The following is a 25213-nucleotide window of genomic DNA, read 5'->3' on the forward strand; positions in this document are numbered from 1 at the left end:
AAGTGTAGGAGCCTCAAAGGAGTAAAAAGGGGGTTTGTTGGAGCTTGAGCAGAGTAAGGAGGTTGTCAATGGGAGATTGCTTACATACAGGAGATTTTGATCCAATAAATAAGATAATGGGAGCAAGATTCCTCATGTCAGAGAAGGGAGTTAAAATATGGAAAGGGAAAAAATTAGCATGATACCTATGGTTTTAGAATAGAACTGGAAGTTAGAATAGAACTGGAGGTTAGCATGAATGCATGGTTTTCAATATATATAGACGAACACAGGAATACAGACATAAATGTGTGTGTTTATATGTACATATATTCCCTTGTTCTGTCCACAGAGAATATCTAGGGGCAGAACACTCCAATAGCCTGAACACATCTATCACTCAGATTATGGTTTCTAAATATATATTCTGAAATAAAAAAACAAAACAAAACAATATAGGAGTCTTTGGAGAAATGGCTGAGTCCAGTGCTAAAACTTAGCCAAGTATCATATGAATCTAAAACATCTTGTTGTGCCAGAAAATATAGAACTGCTCAAGGAATAATGAAGGCATGACAAAAGACACAGAAGTTAGCTTGAAGGGTTTTCATCAGTCAGACCAGGAACAATTTGAGAATCAAAATAAAGATAACAATAGCATACAATCCACTATATAAAAAACAGGATTCCAAGAGTCCATACTGATTTAATAATTACAAGAACACATGAACAGAAGAGAGAGCATTTCCTTAGAGTAGAATGCCAACTAAAAAATGTATAAGGAATTATGGAATTACAAAATCATTTGGCAACCATCACAGCAATAATATAGTACTATGTATTACATAGTAATAATACATACATCAATAGATGCAAAAATTCCACTGCTGCTGAAGGAACCTTCTATTTCATTCCAGCAGATGAAAATTTAAAAAGGACACGTGGATGCACACAAGTTATCTCTCTTAAAAGCTTTTATTAATTACAGTAAAGAAATCTAGTAGGTACTACCTTTTTTTTTTTTTTTAAGTTTATTTCTTTATTTTGAGAGAGGCAAACACAGCACAAGTGGGCGAGAGGCAGAGACAGAGAATTCCAAGCAATCCTGATGCGGGGCTTGAATCCACAAAGCCTTGAAATCATGACCTGAGCCGAAACCAAGAGTTGGACCCTTAACCGACTGAGCCACCCAGGTGCTTCTCTAACAGATACTATCTTAATCAGAGTTAACATCACCAGGGATGGCACAAATCAAAATCATGCTGATAGGCTATAATAAGAGCATATCACTTCTGAGAAATTCCAATCGAAGATGCATAACCTGAATCTAATCACTGAACATCTGATACACTACAAAATAACTGGCTTTAGTCATCCAAAGTATCAAAGAAAAAAAGTCTAAAGTTTATCATTATTTTTTTGTAATTTCAGTTTTATTTTTTTTAGCAGCTTTGTTGAGGTATAACTGATATACAAAAAACTGCACATATTTAATGTATACAACTTGTAGAGTGTGAACATATGCATTATCTGTGAAACCATCACCACAATTAAGGTAGCAGACATATCTATCACCTCTCAAAGTTTCCTTATGCCTCTTTAATAGGGTCAGATATTAGTTGATTAATGATCTATTTTAATATTAAAATAAGGCAAAGCTAAATGCTTATGTCAACTTTCAAGGTCAAGCATGAAAATTTCCTCCACTGGGCAGTAGCTCTCTAAAACCCTTTATGATAAACTATAAATCCTTTAATATTACATTCAAACTGGCTCTAAGTGTCTTTAAAAAATCTATCTCCTTTAAATAAGGATCTAAATACCATTTTTTAAAAAATCTTAAAACAACTTATACTCTCTGAATCCACCCTCCCTCCCTCTTCTGTATAGGGCAAGTACTTTGAAAAGAACATATGCCTCTGCCAGTTTCTTAAGAGAAGCAAACCCTTCTGAGAAAAGCCTTCAAAAACAAATGACATATCAATATATAAAATTTCCTAGCCTTAGCTCATAACAACTTCAGGTAACAAAGAATTACAGAACAACAAAATAATTCATTTAGTTCATCTGAAACAAAAATACAGCCCTAAACAAATAATAGATAATCAAATGAAGGTTGAGTAATGAGGAAGAGCATAGATATTATATCCAGTAACACTGTGAAATGAAGAGGTAAGAGGATATTTTAAGGGCACAAATGAGAACAGGGTAGAATTCTGGGGAGTTGTAGAAGATTCTAAATTGGAAATGTCATGCTTAAGATTCTCAAATAAATAATGAGATAGCAAAATACACTAACCATTATATTTGGGTTATTAGAGAAAAGGAGGAATTCAACATAAGCATTTTAAACTTGAAAGCTCTTATATACATGTTTCATTAGACAATGGTGACTATTATATACCATCATCCTTTTCCTGCTCCATTTGTATCACTCAATAAGATCAGCTCCAAAGAGTTTTGTTTTGTTTGTTTTTTTTAATCATGACCATGTGACTAACAACAGTCTCAGTTGTTTCTATCCATAGCAACACCATAGAATCATTAGTCTCTGAGGCTGCCTTCAGAGACTTGTTTCCATGACAACAGAGGCTATAATATTAACAGTATCTCAAAGAACACTGCAGAAAATTATAAATTCCTGTAAAATAATTGGATTGCACATATTTTAAAAGTGCTTTTTCTATGCCAGTATCAAACTGACAGCTTATGGAAAAGTGTTTCACAATCATTTTTAGAGAAATTTCTTCATAGTTTTACATTTTAATGTAAGATCTTAAAATGATGAAAACAGCTTTTGAAATGTAACTGATTTTCATAAAAGTAGTCTGAAGCCTAATTTAGGTATAGCCACGTGCATAAAGTGTACTGCACATCAACAGTTATGACCATGCACTACCCTCTTTCACTGCCATTCATTAACAAATGTCCCTGCCTCTTCTTTAAGAAGGTAAATCCTGCTGAGAAAGTCTTCAAAAACAAATGACATATCAATACACAATTTCCTAGCCACAGCTGATAACCAATAGAGTTGTAATAACCAATTCAGTATACACTCAGGAATCAATTCAGGAATGAATGAGTGAGCCTACCTTTACTAAATTGCATTATGCTTAAAATAGTTAAAACAGTTCTTATATGTGCATGTGAATCCTGACTGATACAAGAAGAGACAGAAAGGATAATTAGGAGAATGCTGTGATAATCCACCTGAGAGGTCATCAGTGGCTTAAACCAAATGGTAGTGATAGTGAAAATGGGGATGAGTAGTCAAATCAAGATAGATTTTGAATGTACAACTGGTATTATCTGGTAACTAATGGGAAGTAAGGAGTGAGGAAGGACTATTAAGAATAACACCCACAATGGCCACTAAAAATGATCTTTTCCATTATAGTTAGACCCAAGTGTAAAAGACTTGCAAGGCTCTCTGAACACATTTTCAAATGTTTTCTCACTAAATTATTTATTAAAATGACTTTCATAGCATAAGATGAAACTCTGAAGAAAGTTAACTGAAGCCACACTACAGGATAATTTACAATTGTTTATATCTTACACTAACGTGTTACATGAATGAGGTAAACCGAGCTTAGAATACTCACAAAGATTTACACCACACTTAGGGAAAATGAAATATATGAATTAGCAAATCTTTTGTTATTGATATCTTACACAACAAGGAAAAGTAATTACTCTTGTGCCAGTTGTGTTAGTAAGTACCTTATATTTTGTTTTTATATGGCATAGATAATATTCTTAATCCAAATTCCTTTGTTTAGAGATCCACTATGCCACAATGAGATATGTTTCTCTGATGTAATGTCAAAGAAGCTATCTTAGAAGGGGGGGGGGGCAGAAAACAAAACAAAACACAAAAAACCTGGCAAGTTTTTTTTGCATGTTAATGTAAAGATAAAATACAGTACAGTAGATTTATCAAAACTCTGCTTGGGAATCACTGTACTCAACAGGAGTCCAGTATCTTCAGAATAAAGGTGTTTTTCATTATTTAAATCTGATTCTTTTTGATTCAAATGACTTTTTTGCCACAGTTACTGTGGACACCTTCAATATAAATTGGTGCAGTGGAAAAAAAATGTTATTTGAACAAGCTGTATGGGACATCCATGTCATAATTATCTCAGAAGCAAATGTCAATAAACTAGATACATTTTAAAACAAATCACTAAGGTGTTAAATTACAAAGTTTTGATTTTAAAATAGCAAAGGGGAGATAGGAAAATAGACCTAATGATTAATAATCCTATTACAGAAACATGGGTAAAAATCTGTTACTTTACACAGACAGATTACCTGCTTCATGAATCTATTTCTGCTTACAAGATTCAGGATACTGAGTTAAAGTTTATCATCCTTTTATTATGAGAAAATGGCATTCTATCAGCATTCAGCTGGTCACTCTGTACTGGTAGAAGGATGAGTTAACAACCACTAAAAATTTAAAGTAAACAGAGACTTTAAAGTTGGATTTAGGGGCTCCTGGGTGGCGCAGTCGGTTAAGCGTCCGACTTCAGCCAGGTCACGATCTCGCGGTCCGGGAGTTCGAGCCCCGCGTCAGGCTCTGGGCTGATGTCTCAGAGCCTGGAGCCTGCTTCCGATTCTGTGTCTCCCTCTCTCTCTGCCCCTCCCCCGTTCATGCTCTGTCTCTCTCTGTCCCAAAAATAAATAAACGTTGAAAAAAAATTAAAAAAAAAATAAAGTTGGATTTAAAGATATGATTACTTAATTTAATACATAGGTATGAAACTACCAACTGCAATATACTTTTTTTAACCCGATTTTTTTTATCAGAATATGGTTAGAGAAACCTGCACAACCATGGACTTTCATGATTGAAACAAAAAATGGGCTCTCAATCCTTAATAATAATCATGCATTTACCCTATTCTATTCATTCTTCTATAAATCCCTAACGATTCCAGCCCCTGCTGCCTTTCTTCCATTCTCCTACCACTTAGTGTTTCAGCCATACTGACCTCCCTCCTGTTCCCCAAATATCCTAAACATGTTCTGGTCTCAAGACTTTCATTTACTATTCCACTGCCTACAATGCTCTTGCCCCAGATATTCACATGGCTCAATTCTATTACTTCTTTCATGACTTAATTCAAATATCAAATATATATAGCAGATACTGCTAAAAGACTTTTTGTGTGCTTGGGTAGCCACTACAATCAGAAGGTGTTCAACAAGATGTTCTATCATTGATGAACTTAGAAGTTTCAAGATATAAAAAAGTCAAAATATTGCCAATTTAATGTTGTCCTTTATCTAGCAATAGCTAATTGCCTAATAATGTCCTATTTGAAAATAAACATGTCTTGCTCAAGTACATTTGTTCAGTAGATTTGCATCTCTCTCTCTCTTTTTCTAATATTTTATTTTTAAGTAATCTCTACACCCAATGTAGGGTTGGAACTCACAACTATAACATCAAGAGTTACATACTCTTCTGACTGAGCCAGCCAGGAGTCCTTCATCTCTTTCTTTCTTTTTAAAAATGTATTAGGAAGTATTTCTCATTGACAGCTCGCATTTAAAACCTGTGGTGCTCATCTTCCAAACTTCTAGGTTCTACTAACATCAACTTGCCCCTAGGCCCCTACCACATGTGGTAGCTGCTTCCTGTGGTTACTATCTCTGTTTTACTTTGGTGTTTTCATTTTTCCTTTTCAGTTCTCCAATTCTTTTTTAACTACTCCCCTATATTACATTCTGTTAAAATACTTGCTATAGTTCCTGTTTTCCTGGCTGGACCCTTGTCAAGGTTACTAATACTCTGGCTAAAACATACATAATTCTTTATCACTCTATATTAGGTTGTTTCTCCCATCTCTAGATTCCTCACTTAAAAAACCAGAATATTTGGTGGAACTAATGATAATGGTGGTGATAAAGATGGTAATGAGGATGAGATCAGGTATTATAAGGGTTTTGCTTATACTGTCTTATTTAATTCTCACTAAATCTTGATGCAGGAAACATTTTCATCCCTATTTTCTACAGGTGGAGGAAACAGACTCTGAGAATTCAGGTGTATTTGTTCAAGGTGCCATGGGTAGTAAATGGCAGAACAGAGGTTTAAAACTCAGGCTACCATCTTCTAGAGACAGTTTGCTCAACCAGTATACTACACTGTGTCTTTAAAATACTTTAGAAGGAGTTATGTTACTATCATATTTTACTGCAAAGACAATATATAATATCATAGAAAAGAAACAAAATACTTCATCAATCCTTAGCTCAAGGACTGGCAAACATTTTCTAAAAAGGGCCAGGTAATACATATTTTAGACCTTACGGACCATGCAATTTCTGTTACAACTACTCAACTGTGCTGTAGTAGCCTGAAAGTAGCCATTGGCAATACACAAATAGGCATAGCTGTGTTCCAATGAAACTTTATTTACAATAACAGGTGGCAGGCTGGATTTGTGCTGACTCCCATTTTCGTGATTTAAAAACAGAAAAAAAGGCTGATTAGATTGATGGAAAAAAAAAACAGAAAAAGACTTCAAGATACCTAGGCTAGTTTTTACTAACTACAGTTGTTTTAATTCTGCTGCAATGCTTACTCTATGATAAATGAGCAACTCCTCCCCTAAAAATATGGAAGTAGAAAATTAAAAAAAATAATACATATGGAAATTTCAAATTTCATCTATAGTTCTTTAAAATATATATTTTTAAAAGGCCTATATAATAAAGCAGTGTTCTTAGCATTGAAAGAATTATCAAAAAAAAAATCTTTACTGTATGCAGCCTTTCAGTTTAGGAAGAGTGATTAAAATGACATTTTTGGTCTGCTTCCCACTCCCACACTCCTCCAAAATCTTGCCATGGTATTTAGTATAGCTGAAGCAATTAACTGCTAAGATTGGTATGCATTTTGGATTTTTTTCCTTCTCACTTTCCAAATACTTTCAAATGGATTTCTTATTCAAATTTATAATGCTTTGAGGCATTAGATGGTTCCACCAAGAATAGTCAGAGTTAAATAAAGAAAAACCAGGCTGGGATCTGTTTTGATCCAAATCTCAGAGAGTATCTCTTAATATTCCTTCAGGACCAATAAAAAATCTGTAAGACAACCAATTTGTCTCATTCTGTCGTTAACAATAACTGCTTCCCATTCCAGAGCTGGCTCAGTCAATAGCCACTGTTTAGATTTCACAAATACTAAAAATATTGTTCAGAAATGGGACTAAATTGGGGTTTATTGAAGGATAAAGAACTAATAGACAGGGCTCCTTTTAAGACATAAGGGAAAAAAAATCTTCTAAATACATATATCTAGAGGAAGAAGAAATTGTGTTTAGGCTTTCCTAAAATTCCACTGCTTCCAGATGTCGTTGCCAGTTGGTTTATACTTGCACAAAAAAGGTCCAGTCTTTTTTGATTGACTTGCATATGCCTGTAAAATTATTACATCAGTTGGCTTATTTAAAGTTTGTTAAATAAGGTGATAATTGTAGGCTACTGTTCCCACATGGTCTGAACAACTATTTTTACCTTTATAAAAATTCTAAATTTTGATATAAAATGGAGGACTGAAATGTTATCTAAATAATAGGGCCAGGAAGTACAAAGAATAACATGGAAAAAAATCTTTAAAGAAAATGAATCTAAGTCAAATTTTGACAGTAAGAATTTAAATTCTTCATATGTATAAGAATATATATGTCTCAAATTTTTCACAGACAGCTTTGAATCGCTTTTGAAATACACATGATGTTTACAAAATCTTGTAGACTTTTTTAAATTAAAAAAAATTGAAAAAAATTTAAGTCATAGTTCTACATAAAAATGGCTTGAGAAATTTACAGTGGTCAAACCATATTTAGAAGGTCCAAATTTCCTTGTAGCCAGCATCAGATTAAGTGAAAATAAACAAGTATATAACATTTGTTTATTCATTCAACAAACATTTATCAAGTGCATTCATTGTGCTAGACTTTGGCGATACAAGAAAACATATATCTTGTATTACCAGCTCTTGTGAAGCTTCTGGTTCAGCAGCTAATATTTAATTTAATTTAATTTTTTGAGAGAGAGAGAGAGAGAGAGAGAGCGCACAAGGAGCGGAGGGGCAGAAGGAGAGAGAGAGAGGGAGAGAATCTTAAGCATGCTCCATGGTCATTGTGTGGGGCTCGATCTTACAACCATGAGATCATGACCTGAGCTAAAATCAAGAGTCGGACACAACTGATTGAGCTACCCAGGCGCCCCTAGATGAGTCAGATATTTTAGGGCACAAAAATCAGATAAACACAAGATTCTACCGTACTATAAGAAAGGAAAAAGTTTACAATGTAAGGAGAGAATAATTTTAATTATGGAATCAAGAAACATTTATAGAGATGCTTTATCTTAAAAGAATAGAAAGGAGGAGAAAAGGCCTCACTGGTGAAAAGAAACAGTGTGAAGATGGCAGAAATATCTCCTAATCTAAGGCCAAAAAACAAAATAAAACATCAAATGAAGCAGCCTCTTTCTACACCCTTTAACTTCGCATTAAAATATCCCAATCCCTATATCTATTTGTACCTGCAGCCCATTAACCAATTCTTTTTCCTCTCTCTCTCCTATGATTCTATCTTTTGTTTCAAAATATTCTTTTTAAAAAAATAATTTACTGTCAAATTAGCTAACGTAGTGTATACAGTGTGCTCTTGGCTTCAGGAGTAGATTCCCACGATTCATCACTTACAGACAACACCCAGTGCTCATCCCAACAAATGCCCTCTTCAATCCTCATCACCCATTTTCCCCCTCTCACCCCCCCCCACCAAAACCTCAGTTTGTTTTCTGTATTTAAGAGTTTCTTATGGTTTGCCTTCCTCTCTATTTGAAACTATTTTTTAAAAATATGGAAGCTTCACGAACTTGCGTGTTATCCTTGTACAGGGGCCGTGGTACTCTGCATCATTCCAATTTTAGTATGTGTGCTGCCAAAACCAAGCACTCAGCAGCTAATATTAAATGAATCATTACCCAACTGATTACTGAAATAAACAGTTGTGATAAGTTGTGATAAGAGGTATGAAGTATGAATCTCATGAAAACAAACACTGCTTGAAAATAGGGCAAAAATGTTAGAAAGGCTGACTCTCTTATCCTGAGCATGTGGGTAATTTTTTAGCACTGTTAGTAAAACATAATTTTAAAGGTTAACTTTAAAAATTGTTTGAATATATTAAAAACATGTAAGTTGCAGCTTGTGAAATTTCTCTACCTATTTGTCCTTGACAAAAGGGCTATCTAATAATCAATCATGACACAATACAGAAGCTACAAAGATGAATGCAACACACCTATTTATAAAAAGTTTATATAAACAAATTTCATTTATTTAGTTCTTTAAGCTATAGCCAATCTAATATTCATTAAGATATTAATTTTTAATAGGCTTTATTTTTTATTAAGGTTTTTTTTTTTATGCTTATTTTTGAGAGAGACAAAGACAGAGTGTGAGCAGGGGAAAGGCAGAGAGAGGGGGGTAGACACAGACTCTGCAGCAGGCTCCAGGCTCAGAGTTCAGCCGGGCTTGAACAAGATCCTGACCTGAGCCGAAGTCAGACGCTTAACCAATTGAGCCACCCAGGAGCCCCAATAGGCTTTAATTTTTAAAGCAGTTTCTAGGTTCAAAGTAAAATCGAGCCTAAAGTACAGAATTCCCATATAACCTATGCCCACACACATGCATAATTCCCCATTATCAACATTTTCCACCACAGTGGTACATTTGTACAAATGATGAACCTACATTGATACATCACAATTACCCTAAGTTCACAGTTCACTCTTAGTGGACACTTCTTAGTGGACATTCTTTGGGTTTTAGCAAATTCATGACATCTATCTACCAATATACAGAACAGTATCACTGTTCCAAAAATTCTCTTTGTTCTACCTTTTCATCCTTACCTCTTCCCTAACCCTAGGCAACCACCGATCTTTGTACTGTCTCCATAGTTTTGCCTTTTCCAGAATGTCAAATAGTTGAAGGACAGGGTATATAGCCTTTTCAGATTGGCTTCATTCACTTGGTAAAATGCATTTAAGGTCCCTCCATGTCTTTTCATTTCTTTTTAGTGCTAAATAAATTCCTCTATCTGGATGTACCACAGTTTATTTATCCATTCACCTACTGAAGGACATTTTGGTTGCTTCCAAATTCTAGCAATTATAAATAAAGGTGCTATAAACGTGTATGCAGGTTTTCACGTGGACATAAGTCTTCAACTCATTTAGATAAATACCAAAGAGTGCAAATGCTGGACTGTTTAGTCAAATTTGGTATCTTTTAAAGGCTTCTATAACCATTGTAAACTATTTTTTGTTTAATCTTCATCTCTATACTTTTCTCAAGTTTTCTATTGTACAAATGACTGGGTATTAAACATCACTTGAACAAATTTTTAGTGGGTACATATAGGTTCCCTGTAAGAAATTCCGTAACGTTCTTCAGTTGAAAAGGGGAAAAATTAACTTCTAAATCTGAGTCATGGTATCAATCTTACCATTTGGACTTAATGACCTTTTGGGTTTTTTTTTTTCCTTAATGACTTTTTGAATGGGCAATTAAACTTTGCCAAGAGGCAGCATCTCACAACCAGTATAATAGTTTTTATTCTAACCTATTAAAATTTTTTTCTTAATGTTTATTATTTTTGAGAAGGAGACAGAGCATGAGCGGGGGAGGGGCAGAGAGAGAGGGAGACACAGAATCTGAAGCAGGCTCCAGGCTCTGAGCTGTCAGCACAGAGCCTAACACGGAGCTCAAACCCATGAACTGTGAGATCATGACCTGAGCTGAAGTCCAACGCTTAACAGACTGAGCCATCCAGGTACCCCTATCCTAACCCATTCTTAACTATTCTCCTAGAAACTATCCTATCAGAGTTTGCATTTCCAAAGTATTTTAAGAGGACTGTCTACTCTCTACATGTTCTAGTTTAATATAAAGGCAGTATATTATTGAATGTAACCAAGTTTATTCCTTAGAGATGAAGAAAAATATATAAATTTGATCACCTCAAAATACAACTATCATTAGGCATGAGTCTAAATGTGTGAAACATGTATTTTGAAAGATTAGGCCAATTTAGAATGGTCCAAGGTGGAGATGTCTTGGTGTGACTATTTAAACTTGCTGCCTGGTGCGAAAAACCAGCAGATAAATGGCTATAAATGATGTACCATATGCCTCTGTTTGCCTGGTAAGTCTGTTTTTATGCCTGTTGTCCCACTTTAATTATTAATAGTTCTTTCTTTCCATCAAAAGTACTCCCATTTGATTGATGAGTTACACAGTCTTCCTAATTATAAGGAAATGGAATGGTTTCCCTCTTCTCTCCCTGCCTCACCTCCTCTTGTGTATTTCTTCCCAAACGGGTAACTAAGAAGAGAATCATCAGCTAGATCAGGATAACACTAGATAAAGTGTAATATGTTTCCCAGAAGGTCTAAGGGAGAATTCAGACAAATGAAAAATTTACAGTAAAAAAGAAACAGGTAGTATTAAACGCTACAAAGAAAAAATTTTTTTAAAGGTAAGAAGAGAGAATAATGTCTGGAGTGAATGAGTACCTGCAACCTTGGATAAGAATCTTGGAAGGCCCTGTGAGAAGGCAATAGATAAGCAGATATCTGAAGGTGATGAGGGAATAAACCATGAGAATATCTAGGAGAAAGAATGTTACAGGCAGAGAGAAGAGAACATCAAGATAAAGGCTCTGAGATGGCCTCATTTGATATATTTGAGGAACAGGAACAAGGCCAGTATACCCAGTAGAATAAGTGAGGGAGCAGTATGAAGTAGGATTGGAGGTACTGTCATGGACTTTTAGTCCATGGTAAATAAGGATTTAGGCTTTTATTATAAATTGGACTGAAAGCCATGGAAGGGTTAAAAACAAGGTATTGACACTCTGAAACGAGGATGCTGGTTGATGAGTGAACAGACTGTTGCTCTTAACAGTTTATTCTCCAAAGAATGAAGATGGGGAACCAGTTAGAAGGCTACTGCTGTAGTTCAGGAAAAAAATAATTTGAATTTAGTAGTTTTAGAAATGGCAAAAAGTGGTCAGATCATAAATATAACCTGGACATAGATCCAATAGGATTTGCTGTTAGACCGAATGTGGACCAAAGGAAAAAAATAATAGAAAATGATTAGTTTCTGTCTCCAGCATCTCAGTGGGTGATGATGAAAGAAGATGGGGAGAACAATAAAACTAGAGACTGTTTTTGACTTGTTAGCCTTCAGAAACTTAATTCAAGTAGAGATACTGAGTAAGAAGATATACAAGTCTAATGTACAAGGATTCGCTGTGGGCTAAAACAAATACTGATGTTATTTAAAGGCACAAGACTGGATAAGATCACCTGAAATGTGAATATAAAAAGAGAGAAGTTCAAGGACTGAGTCCCCAGGCACTTGGTTAGCAGTAGGAAGAGGAGGAGGATACTGCCAAAGAAAATGAGGTTGGGAGAGTATCAGAAGGGTGGTGTTCAAAAGTCAAATGAGAAAAGAATTTAAAGGAGGGAATAGTCAATTATGTAAAAGCTGTTATGGCTTCAAGTAAAACAAAAACTGTGAACTGATCACTGGATTTGAAAACCTACTCCAAAAAAGAGTTTCTGGTTGGTTGTTTTCAAAAAAAAATTTTTTTTTAACGTTTGTTTATTTTTGAGAAACAGAGAGAGAGCACGAGCAGGGGAGGGGCAGAGACAGAGGGAGACACAGAATCTGAAGCAAGCTCCAGGCTCCAAGCTGTCAGCACAGAGCCTGACGCGGGGCTCAAACCTACAAACCATGAGATCGTGACCTGAGCCGAAGTCGGGTGCATACCCAACTGAGCCACCTGGGTGCCCCTGGTTGGTTGTTTTAATGAGAGGTATTATAAAAGGCACATATGCTGATGAGAAAATTCAGTATAGGGGGAAAGACAGATAATGTAGTGAAGAAGAGAGAATTTCAGAAGTCCCTAAATAATAGTTAAAGGGACTAAGATACAGAGCAGAAGTAAAGGATGAGCTTTAAGAACACAGATAGATCATTTATTTTAACAGGCCCAGCATACAGAGTAAGATCATCAACTAAAAATGAGGGCCAGGAAATGGGTATTGGAAATTTAATGTGCAGCTTTGGAGCCAGTGTGAAGGAGGCAGAGTTGCAATTAACAAAGGTTGAATCTTATCAATGAAGTGACAGAGGGGCAAGAAAGTTGAGATAATGAAAGGCAGTATTTATAGTCATGGACCAAGGAAAATGAACAAAGCAAGGAGAGAAGTTAGAGCATGAAAGGAGTGATAGATAATAAAAAGTTGAGCTGAAGGTCTTCAGAAGATAAAAAAAGAAAATCATTGTAGTAGGGGAAGTGAGCTAAAAAGTAAGAAAGTGCTAGTCAGATAGTCTGAAATGCTTGCAATTGAGATTTTGTAAGTGCTACAGTCAATGCTACTGAGGTCCTAAATATAACTATTTAAGTGTGTCACTCAAGTGAAAGAAAAAACAAGATTCCTAGAGGTAAGGAGATCAAAGAATTGAGAAGTCAAGATTTTGGATAAATTATACAAGGATACTGAAACTCACTTAGAAAAATTACAGGATTAGTGGACAAGAAAAGACAGTAAACCAGTTGTTCAAATCATTAATGAGTGGGAGTGACTGAGAGAAATGTAGATGACTAGAAAAGGAGGGGAAGCAGAAAATACTGTCTGATGGCACCTACATTTTTTTTTCAAAGAGAGAGGAGGTACAACCATCCATAAATATCAATGGAAGCACATTGGAAGCACAATGGAAGCAAGGAAGACATCAACTCCACTTGCTGGTCCCATGGTGCATGAGATGTGACAGATAAAAGCTCCACTTTTCCAGAGGACTATAGAAAAAAAAAACAACCCAGTATCCTCAGAGGAATGCCAGGCGTCTATGAGCGAAAAAAGGGTGAGATGAACCAACAGAGAAGAGCTGTAGGGTAAAGGAAATTTTGGTGATGACAAATTGGGAGTTCTAAAGGGCAGACTAAAAGGGCTTGGGAGGGTAGAGAGAAATGGGGAGTTTAAAACAGATTAGAGATATACCTGAATCACTCAGAGATAAGAAAATGAATGAGAATGATCAGGAATATCTGTACTTTTTGTGGTGATTAAGTTCAAAAGGGATATAGGGTAGAAAATTAGTTCTGAAGGTATGCTTAGGAAAGCTTGGTAAAGGTGAATAATCAATTAAATTTAGTTGTTTATTTGTGACTGGTTTGGCAATCTGTCTAAGGGAATGTTGGGAAAGGCAAAGTAAAGGAGTTGGTGGTCTCACCCAAGAACTGAGGTGCTCTTTGGGGCCCCTTCCTTACATCCTACAGTTAAAGATGTTGAGGTCTGGGGTTCTTAAAAAAGTGCATGGCTTGTACTTACAGCTAACTTATTCCATCAACACTATTTACTGAATGAATAAAAAATGCACTATTCTAGGTGCTGTAACTCCTAATTACCTACATGTGAATTTGTCCATGGATTATCAAAGTTAAGCAATATAATAATATAATAAAATAATAGCTACTAGGCACTAAGTATGATACATATATTAAATCACTTAATAACAATTAACTTAATGAGGTTGATAATATTATCTTCATTTTTTGGACAGTATGTCCAATGCACAACTTTACAAATTAAGCCTTTTATAATCTAGAATGCATCTGCTTAGGACAAATAATACTCTTTTAATACAAATTAGCCTATATATTTTCCCACATGGGTATCTGAAAAGTGTTTTCCTGTATGTTAATGTAGGACAGGATTTTTCCTCTTAAAAAGTAGACTATTCAACTCTTATTAAAATTTTATTGTTCTTCTTCAGTTATGACAAGTCATCATGTCTGTTCCATTCACTCCCAAGAAAAGAACTGTGTTGTTTTCTGCTTCATTAGGCATGTCATTTGTCTGGGGGAGGGTGGAATCCTGTTTGATTATTTACACTGATCCATGTTAGGGATTTTCAAGTAGTCCAAAATATAGGAACAGTTGCTAAACACACATTCAAAGTGACCTACCACTTCACAGCTGTTCAAAGTTTATATAACTACTATACTCATTAATAAACACTAGTATCACCCAATAGGCAAAATTTTTTACCTAGGAGCTAATCAAGTATAGCAAAGACTAGAAATACTGTGCTGGAGTTCTTTAAAACCCTCACAAATATATAAATTGGTCCTAGACTGGAAGTGAGCTGAGTGCACTATATAAGTCGGGGAAGGTTGGCATTAAGTGATCCTAACAGGAAGAATAGAGGGAATTCTGAGGTAAGGAAATGAGCGCTTGAAGCATGTTTTTCTGTATTATTCAAAATTAAGAACTTACGTAGAATGAAGCACAAAATAGAAAAAACTTAAACCAGAGTAAAATAATTAGAAACTCATCTTAATTTAACATTAAAACAAAACAAAACAAATCCAATGTAAACTTCTGGGATATAATCAAATGACAAAAATGAGAAATAGTTTGTAAGCTGTATAGTTATCATCACTGGGTAGAGTTATCATCAAAGGGGTGAGGAAATCAGGTGCATGGGGGATTTGTGTGGCTTCAAGGAAATACTAAGAATGGAAGGGAAGAAAAGGGAAGTACAGAAAGAAATAGGCTACTGTGAAGAACTAAAGGCACTTGGGAGGGAAGGAAAATAAAAATAGGTACCCAGGAGGTTTTGGATTAGGTGCTGTATTCTGGAAGGCCACAAACTAAAAAGGTTCTTGGTAACTGAAATGGAAAATAATTCCATAAACATTTATGGAGCACCAAATATATGCCATGCCGTATCCTAGAAGCTGGGGGTCTTGCCAAAGTTTATAACCACTTAGCTTCCTTATCATTTAAAAAGACATTAATGACTTCATACTAAGTTCCAGATATTACAGTAGAACCTGGCATATAATCTGAGTTATTAACGTGAATATTTCCATCACACAAGCAATTTAAATGAATTTTTAAAGTAAATAAATTTTCTTTTTATTTATAAAGGATATTTGGGGGGATATTAAATCAGAGTAATGACTTTCAAATTAATAAAACTTCGTTTAATAGCAACTCTCCAAACTGCTAAAAATATCATGCTGCATAGTTATAAGGAATTAGATTCAAAGTTAATCTTGCTATCAAATCTTAGAAAAAATATTTCTAACAACAGTGAAACAGGAGACCTGGTAATCAGTGCTATTATTTATCAGTTGCAGAACAAAACACTATCATGTACTATCTTCAAAGATATGTAGCATATGCTCAATATATTATGAAATTTCATTAATCTACTTTGCTTATAACAATATGTAAATCCTTCTGGTGCTACAAAATAAAACTGCAAGCCATGGGTCAGTAGATGAAACAGAAAAATGTATTCTAGCATCAACCAAGACCAAAATATGTCTAACGTTCTATCTCAGTCCTATTGTATTTTATCCAGTAAAATGAATTCCAGTGAGTTATAAGAAAAGACTTGGATACACAAAATACCTAACTCATCAGTTAGAAAAACCCATAGAATGAAAAATGATATGATGGCACGCTAAAGCAGGAGAAATAAAAGCTAAAACCTCTGACCTCATGTCTACATTTCTAGAGATGAAATACAAAGATAACGAAAAAGTAACAAAAAGAGATGTGAAAGAAATAAAAACTAAGTCATGTATCAGTATACACAAATGACCTGAAACAAATGGGAGAAAAATAAGATTTTAAATGGCTTTGTAGGATTAATTACAAATAGTGTTTTTATTGAAAACTATTGTATTTATTTCTATTTTAGTGCAATAGCAACTTTTTCTCCAACTCCTAACTGTAATATAATTCTGTGGTTTCAATAGTTTTATATGTGAACTATTTTGCTTGTCTTTTCATTTGTATGCCCCTAATAAGATGAATTATGTATCCGTGGTAGCATGTATGTGTATGTATACATATACAGTACTGTTTATTTATATAAACTACATGTAAGTTTTAAGTCTATCTTTTTTTACTGACAATGGAAAAAATATTCATTTAAGATTAATCTATAATGAATAACAACACCAAGCCTTAGTCTTTGCATCTTTTTTTGGTATGTGCAACTGTAGTAAAAATCAAGTTAGTTAAATTCTTTGGGCAGTAGTCAACCTAAGAGTTAAATCATATTGTTGCCTCTGAAGAAGTTTTGATTATAACTAATATCAGTACCTAAAAACAATTATGACTCCCTAATCCAGTAATTCCATTTCTTTCACACATGTAAGCAAAATAAGTACAATTTATCATGTAAGAAATATGACATTATTTTAAAATTAAAACTACTGAAAGACAACTCAAGTAATCAAAAGCAACAAAGAAGCTGTTGACAGTTTATATTTATTGTGCTGCTTCTAATAAAAAAAGAGATGGCTTTAAAGAAATGTATTTTTAAAAAGCACTGGGATATGTGTATGAATTTTATTATTACTGATGTCAAATGACAAAAGCATTCTCCTTATTTTTATATGACTATTTCTTATCTTTTCATTTTTACTAAAGTTGAATGAGTATCTATTAAAGTATTTTAAAATATGAATAGCTCTCAACCTCCTTTAATGCCAAATAAATATTTCACCTAAATTATTATTAATTTTCTATTTTCCCACTATTTTCAAAACTCATTTCCTCAAAAAGATTTGGTTTTATGTGTTTTGTTTTTTTTTTAATTTGGAAGATTTTTAGTGCTTGGTCATCTCTTTAAAAACTGTCAATTGACTATTTGAAAAAATATTCCTACAATTGTGTAATTTCACAAGTTTAATGCTTTTAAATTAACCCTAGATAATGTATATTTATATAATGTATATTATAGAATGTATATTTATACAAATATATATTTAATTAAGTTATTTGAATAAACCATAATTTAATATAACTTTTTAAGATATAAGTATATATAGCAATAGCCAACTACTCCATTTATTCTCAAAACACTAGAAAATAAAAATATTTCAAATTATCTTCTGTTTCTGTACCATAACAATCTCCCCAGCTTATCTTATGACATACAAAAGCTAAACAAACGGGTATTTTCTTTGGTTAGACATCATAGTTTACAGGATTTAAGTCTAAAAATAAGGAGACAAGCATTATTAATTTACATTTTAATTTATGTATCAATGGTTTGTATTTTTAGAGAAGTCCCTCAACAGAATCAGAGACTGTTTTGTTTGGTATTACATAAGAGCAAAAGAGAAAATATTTTTTGTTTCCTCTTTCATGCTAAAGACCTACATAGATGGACTGAAAACATACATTTCTGCGTATCCAAGGTTTCAGTGCAGAAGACTATATTTTTAATAACAAGAAATTTATACTAACACATTTGCAAAGTAAACGTAAACCGAAATATACTGAAAATAATTTCAACAAGTGGTATGTTACCTGGGTGGAGCTGGTGGCTACCGAGATGCAGTCAATAAAGCTGTGTCTTCGAGTGAAAAATGCAACTATCTGCTGCCAGCGTGAAGGTTCTGGCTCTGCTTGCAGTTCATCTGATGAACCCTTTTTTGCCCAGTGTTTCTGCTTTGGGCCTACTGAGCCATGGCTAGAGCTAGTATTGCCTCCTCGACTGGCGCGAGAGTATAGAAGTGTGTTGTTCCCGAAAATGTAATTCATCTCTGCAGCCCTGCAGGTGGTTGCCAAGCAGTCTTACTTCTCTACCAGCTGCTGAGTGGTGAATGATCGGTAAAAACTGCAGCTAGAATTACAGCAGCATCACTTGGAGATCAGGGAAAATAAAAACCTTGAGAAATGATGCTCATTTTCTCTGTAATTTCTTCCCATGAAAGAGCTTGTATCTTTCCTCTGTACCTGTTAGTTGTATGATGGCTGAGTTTATATTTGCAGACAAAAAAGACGGCATAAGGTTGATGTCTTTCTCATGATTATTTTTTCACCAGCGTCTGCAGGAACCAAAAGCTGTTCTTTTGTTAGCTGATAACTAGACGGAATGAAATCCAGGAAGTGAGGTCGATTAGCAGGTAAAGAAGGATGTTATAAACACTGGACTACCAAGACCCTTTGGGGCTGCCTGATTTAATGCACAGGGTGGAGAAACCCTGGATTAGCAAGTTTCAATCTCAGTCTGTAGTAAAATCCAATGGCATCTTCACTGCTCAAATTGTAAGTATGAACTGAATTTAAAATACAAAAGGATTCTCTTGCCAACAGTTCTGATTGTTTAAATAATTTTACTAAAGGAGACTCTGTCATTCACATAAATTTCCACATCAGGAAGGAGCTCACCTTAATTAGATTCTAAGTTTTTTAAAGGTACTGTCTACATTCAACTCTAAGCATGTAATAATGATAGAGAAAACTCCATTTGTAATGTGGCATGATTATTTTATGTAATGTATTGGCTCTTAATGCTTTGATAATTGAGTCTGGAGATAGAAACAAATTAATTAGCAAAATAAATATGTGGCTTCTGGAATTTTTGTGTTAAAAAATAAACTGTTAAATGATTAGCCTAACCTCGCTTATATATCATAAACACTGATTAAAAAGTTATGAATTTTTAAAAATGCAAAAAAACTAAAAGTAAATTTTTTGTTTTATAACCAGTGAAGCATGTTTTATCCAACACTACATAAATAATACTCTGGTTCACTAAATAACATTGTCTGATTCCTAAGTAGTCATTTTCCTTTTTTCTAAAAAATTTTTAGGGTGGAATGGTGGGGGGGGGGGAGACAGAGACAGACAGACAGACAGGGAGGGAGGAAGGAAGGGAGAATATCTTAAGCAGGCTCCATGCTAAGCATGGAGACTAATGCTAAGGTTAGATCCCACGAGCCTGGGATCACAGCCTGAACTGAAAATCAAGAGTGGCTTAACTGACTGAGCTACCCAAGTGCCCCTAAAAAGTCATTTTCTAACATCTAATACTAGGTCTCTTTCTTTCCTTTTTTAATTTTTTTTAATGTTTATTTATCTTTGACAGAGAGACAGACAGAGCATGAGCAGGGGAGGGGCAGAGAGAGAGGGAGACACAGAATCTGAAGCAGGCTCTGAGCTGTCAGCACGGAGCCCGACGCGGGGCTTGAACTCACGCACAGTGAGATCATGACCTGAGCCAAAGTCGGACACTCAACAGACTGAGCCACCCAGGCGCCCCACCAGGTCTCTTTCTCAACAGAGTAGTCCACCTCAGAATCACCTAGGATGCTGGTTAAAAATGCCGACTGGTATCCCCTCCCCACCAGAATTTTTTGGGGTAAGAGGGATATGGAAATTTTCATTTTAAAAAAGCCCCCTAAGTGACTTTTTTTTTTTTAATCAATCCTGTGTCTTTATTAATGGGAGTTAGAAAGAGACTATACTCGGCAACCAAGGGGTGAGGTAATGGGCAGAAAGGTGGGGTGGGCTCAGGCTCTGGAGATTCAAGGGCAAAGTGATGGTCTAGGAGGGGCCAAGGAGACCAACCAGTTCTTGGCAGCAGCTGAAGAGATACCCAAGGGTGAGCTTTCAGGCACTGGGGCAATCAGCTGGTTCTGCAGGGGGTGCAGGGTAAATTGGCATGGCCTGGAATTTCCCTGAGGCCACCCTGCCTGGTCTACCTAGATCATCCACTGGTCCTGATCCTGTTCATTGCCTTCTATTCCACCTCACTGACCTCTCCATCATCAGGTGACTCATTGTAGTTATTCATCTCATCCATGTCCTGCATGTCCTCATCAACCTCTGAGTCCTCTTCACTACCCTCCTTATCTTCATCCTCCTCTTCCTCGTCGTCATAGTGCTCTGAGGCCGGCTTGCTGATAGGTACCAGATTGTCTTTCTCTGCAATGCTCTGGAGCCAGGCCTGATGCTGTTGTTCTTGCTGCTGCAGCTCTGTCTCCTCCACGCAGGGTCAATCCAGATTAAACCACAGTGTCTCAGTCACACAGGGGAAGAGTGAGGGAGTGAGGGAAACAAGGTGGATATGGCTCCTAGACTGAGGTAAAGGGCCAGGTGAATCCAGCTTTCAGATGTATTTGGTTTCAGTTATTCGGTTAGTTTGATTAGGTGATGGGATGGAGTAGAAGGTAGCAGGGAAATAGCTCTTCCTTGTGGGAATCAGACAGACCTGGGTTTGAATCCTGACTCCACCACTTACTAGCTGTTTGACCTCGGCCAAGTCACTTACCTCTCTGAGCCTCAGTTTCCTCATGTCTAGTTCTACTTTTGCCCTAATTCATTTGACCAATCCTGGGCCAGCCGCTGTACTTCTGTGAACCTCAGCTTCCCGGCCTGTGTCACTGACACAACACCCATTCTTACAACCAGTAAATATGAGGCAAGAGACTGAGGCTCCAAAAGCCCCCTAAGTGACTTTTAAGCAACCTGAAGTTTGAGAACCACAGGCTCCTAAGTCTGTCCTTCTAACACTGCTATATTAGTATGTAATATGTGGTCATTTAAAAACAATATATGAATAAAAGTACTGCTTGATAATATACTAATGATAGAGTAATTTACTTTTTAGGTTGCTATAAACTCATCACAAGTCCTAACCTCAGCCATACACTTTTTCAGATGTGGACTGACAAAATCTTGCTTACTGTGTGCTTACCAGCACCAACTAAATGCAGCCTAATGGAAAGTAGTATTGGCAAACTATAACCTCCAGATCCATTGCAAACCCTAATTCAGCAAGCAAAGATACTAATACTCTAAAATTCCATCTCCAAAAATACAGATACATGCCCAATAAGGGTTGAGAGTCATGTGGGACTTTTGAGACTTAAGATGCTTTGTGATAGAGATTATAGCACAAAGTTTGGTCTTCTTCCCAAGGACTCTGCAGATAGTAGCTGGCAATTTTGTGGCCCTAGACAGAATGGTTCTAACCATTTGGGGGTAGGGGAAGAGAGGAAAACACTAAGAGTAAACAGAGAACTAAGTGTAGGAAAAAAGTAAAACTTCCTTAAGAAAAAAACCAGAAAAATAACAAAAAAATAGTAGTAATATTGACCAGGTACTTAATTAACAACTAGTTAGTATGATTTCAACGAATGCTCCAGTAATTGGTTTGACCCTAAATTATGTGCCATGATGATCCAGGTCTGATAAAAACCTGAGATGGGGAGGGAAGCACTAGAATTGATGTAGATTCTGTTATTCTGGATTGGCATGGATAAGGATTTTTTTTTAAGTTTATTTATTTATTTTGAGAGAGAGAAAACACGTGCACTCACGCAAGAACACGGGAGAGGTAGAAAGAGGTAAGAGAGGTGTAGAGAGAGAGAGAGAGAGAGAGAGAGAGAGAGAGAATCCCAAGCAGGCTCTGCACTGTCAGCACAAAGCCCGATGAGTGGCTTGAACTCATGAAACATGAAATCATGACCTGAGGCAAAATCAAGAGTTGGACGCTTAACTGACTGAGCCACCCAGGCGCCGCTGGATAGGATTTTGTACACAAATGCTTAATGCAAATTTCCTACTTACAGTGCAAACAATTATAATATAGACAATGAACAGTAAGCCATTTGTGTACATAGAATTCCTATCCTAGGGAGCCAAACAGCTCAAAAATAATCTAAAGCTGATAGGTCACGTATTCCATCTCATATATCCTCTAAGTACTGGGAAAAGTACTTTTCAATGCATGGATTTTCAAATCCATTGATATTAACAAAGCAAGTATGAGATTTGGAAGGGCTTCTTTATGAAACTGACCTGTTATCTAAGCTACAAAAATCTAGGATCATCTCATCCATTGCCCAGTAGTCAATACTGCATACAAAACCTATGTGTACCTAAATCACAACTGATTTCATAGGATTTGACTGGGAGATCAAAGGTGACCAATTCCTCACTGATTTCTGCTTTAGAATAGCCCTACTCATATAGCAGAGTTGAAAATAAACTCTATTCCATTAAAACAAAATTTAAGCAATCATTAGGGAACCTGGAAAGTCTATTTAAAATAATGAATTAAAAAAATACACAATGTCAAAATCACTGAATAACTATTAACATTTAAATATGATTTTAACATTCTTTTTTCTGTACAGTTTACTTTTAGTCAAAAAATGATGATAATATTAACTATAATAGAACTCTAAACAATAAAGCTTAAGTAAACTGAATATATCCACTTAGCGGATTATTACATAACCTAAAATACGATTTTGAAAAACTTATGACTGTGAGAAATTTATTTCATAACATGAAATGAAAGTAAGGACCATTCAGAAATATATACAGAATAAGTAGGCCCTCAATTTGCTCACCATTCCAAGTTCAAAAAATAAACTCACAAGTCTTCAGGTATAGTAAACAAAGGCAAGGATTAAATAATCTCAGTAAAAAATGTAAGAGGTTGAGAGGAAAAACAATATTAAAACTCTAAAATACTAAATAAATAAATAAATAAATAAATAAATAAATAAATAAATTACTAAGTAACTGCACAGCTAATATACTGTAAATGCAACATAATAGGTATTTTCCTTACACTTTTATCTTTATGATCTGGCCTATTAAATTTCAAAATGTACAACTGTACTAAGAGAAGACTTTAAATAATTTTTTAAACAAAACAAAAAACACACAGTTCACCTACTTCTCCCATTTCCCTGTGTCTTACAGCCACCAATCTTTTGTCCATATTATAACAGAGATCACTGGTATTTGTCTTTCTCTGACTTATTAGCATAGTGCCCTCAAAGTCAAACCATGTTGTCACAAAAGGCAAAATTTCATTCTCTTTGACCACATGTACAATGTTTTCTTCAACCATTCTTCCACTGATGGATACTTAGGTTGTTTCCATATCTTGGCTACCATAAATAATGCTGCAATGAACATGGGGGTGCATGTATCTTTCTGAATTAGTGTTTTCATTTTCTTCAAATAAATACACAGAAGCAGATATGCTGAATCATATGGTAGTTTTATTTTTAATTTTCTGACGAACTTCCATACTATTTTCTATAATGGTTTCACCAATTTGCATTCCCACCAACAGTACATGAGGGTTTCTTGCCAACACTTATTATTTCTTGTCCTTTTGTTAACAGTCATTCTAAAAGGTGTGAGGTAATATCTCACTGTGGTTTTGCCTTGCATTTCCCCGATGATTAATGATGTTGTGTATCTATGTTTTCATGTACCTGTTGGCTATCCGAGGTCTTCTTTGGAAAAAATGAATATTCAGATCTTCTGGCATTTTTTAATCAGATTTTTTTTTTTTTTTTTTTTTTTGCTATTGAGTTGTAGGAGTTCCTTATGTATTTTGGATATGGCTCCTTATCCATTAATTATCCATGATTTGCCATTATTTTCTCCCATTCAGTAGTATGCCTTTTCATCTTGGTGGCATGGCTTCCTTTGCTGAGCAGAAAGCTTTTTAGCTTGATGTAATCCCATTTAGTTTATTTTTGCTTTTGTTTCTTTTGCTTATGGTGTCATTTTCAAAAAATCATCACTGAGACCTATGTCAAGGAGATTACTGCCTATGTTTTCTTCTAGGACAAGACTAAGCTGAGAAGACTGATGACACAGATGGGTTATTTGCTTAGAAAAACTCTGATCATATACCAATACCTTCTGTCTGAGCACCATCTTGTGGTCAAACTGTATGCAAACCATAAGCTTACCTTAATACATCAGGGCCATCCAAAAAAGAGAAGATAAAATTCAACATTTTAATATATTCCAGAGATGTGAAAACAAAACTCATTTCAAAAGGTATGCATAATATACTCAAAATGGGAAAGATTCTATTCCTGTACTAGTTTAATAGGCATATATTTGCTTATGACTATCTTTTCTGTTACCCTCACTTCTCACATTTGAAAAACTACCAACTACTGCTAGTGATTTCATGTGATACTGTTCTCAATACTACTGGATGAAATGTATCCAGGCTAGGAGATATACTTATTTAAAATAATTACCTGTTAACACACTGTTCTATCTTCAATTTCAAGTCCTGCTTAACTATGTTTACTTTTGCACATATTGACTTGAACATAAGTTTCCTGGTCATTGACAACAAAGCCAAATATAATTCCCTCAATGATCAATGCAACATCCCATACCAAGCTGCCTCCATGTACCTACTGCCCTCCTTGTCACTTCATCCTGACTTCATCAATATATTTTGAAACAGGCTGGACTTTTATTTATTCAATTTACTGTTTACCATTTTTCCTAATTCTCAGCTCAT

At 35.2% G+C, this 25213-nt stretch overlaps 1 protein-coding gene, 1 non-coding gene and 1 pseudogene across 33 annotated transcripts in view; all 3 read right to left on the reverse strand.

The window, feature by feature from the left end:
- The window catches only part of DLG1 (discs large MAGUK scaffold protein 1), a 273518-nt gene that overhangs the window by 126590 nt on the left and 121715 nt on the right, over positions 1 to 25213 (reverse strand). Inside the window, exon 1 of one of the 32 annotated variants that reach the window (XM_019839950.3) lies at positions 18436 to 19273. The exons of 26 other annotated variants lie outside the window; for them this stretch is intronic. In XM_019839950.3, the coding sequence (XP_019695509.1) occupies positions 18436 to 18669 (234 nt within the window). In that variant the 5' untranslated portion in view covers positions 18670 to 19273. Of the gene's footprint in view, positions 1 to 18435; positions 19274 to 25213 lie in introns of those variants that run through there. 5 more of the 32 variants (XM_011285892.4, XM_011285888.4, XM_011285889.4 and 2 more) reach the window with 5 other exon arrangements.
- On the reverse strand, positions 8866 to 8968 carry LOC111556404. The gene has a single exon (XR_002735888.2). It is a non-coding gene; the product is annotated as a U6 spliceosomal RNA (small nuclear RNA).
- Positions 20237 to 21312, reverse strand: LOC111562357 (annotated as a pseudogene).

This window comes from Felis catus, chromosome C2 (genome assembly GCF_018350175.1).
Source record: "Felis catus isolate Fca126 chromosome C2, F.catus_Fca126_mat1.0, whole genome shotgun sequence".
In the NCBI taxonomy this organism is placed as follows: Eukaryota; Metazoa; Chordata; class Mammalia; order Carnivora; family Felidae; genus Felis; species Felis catus.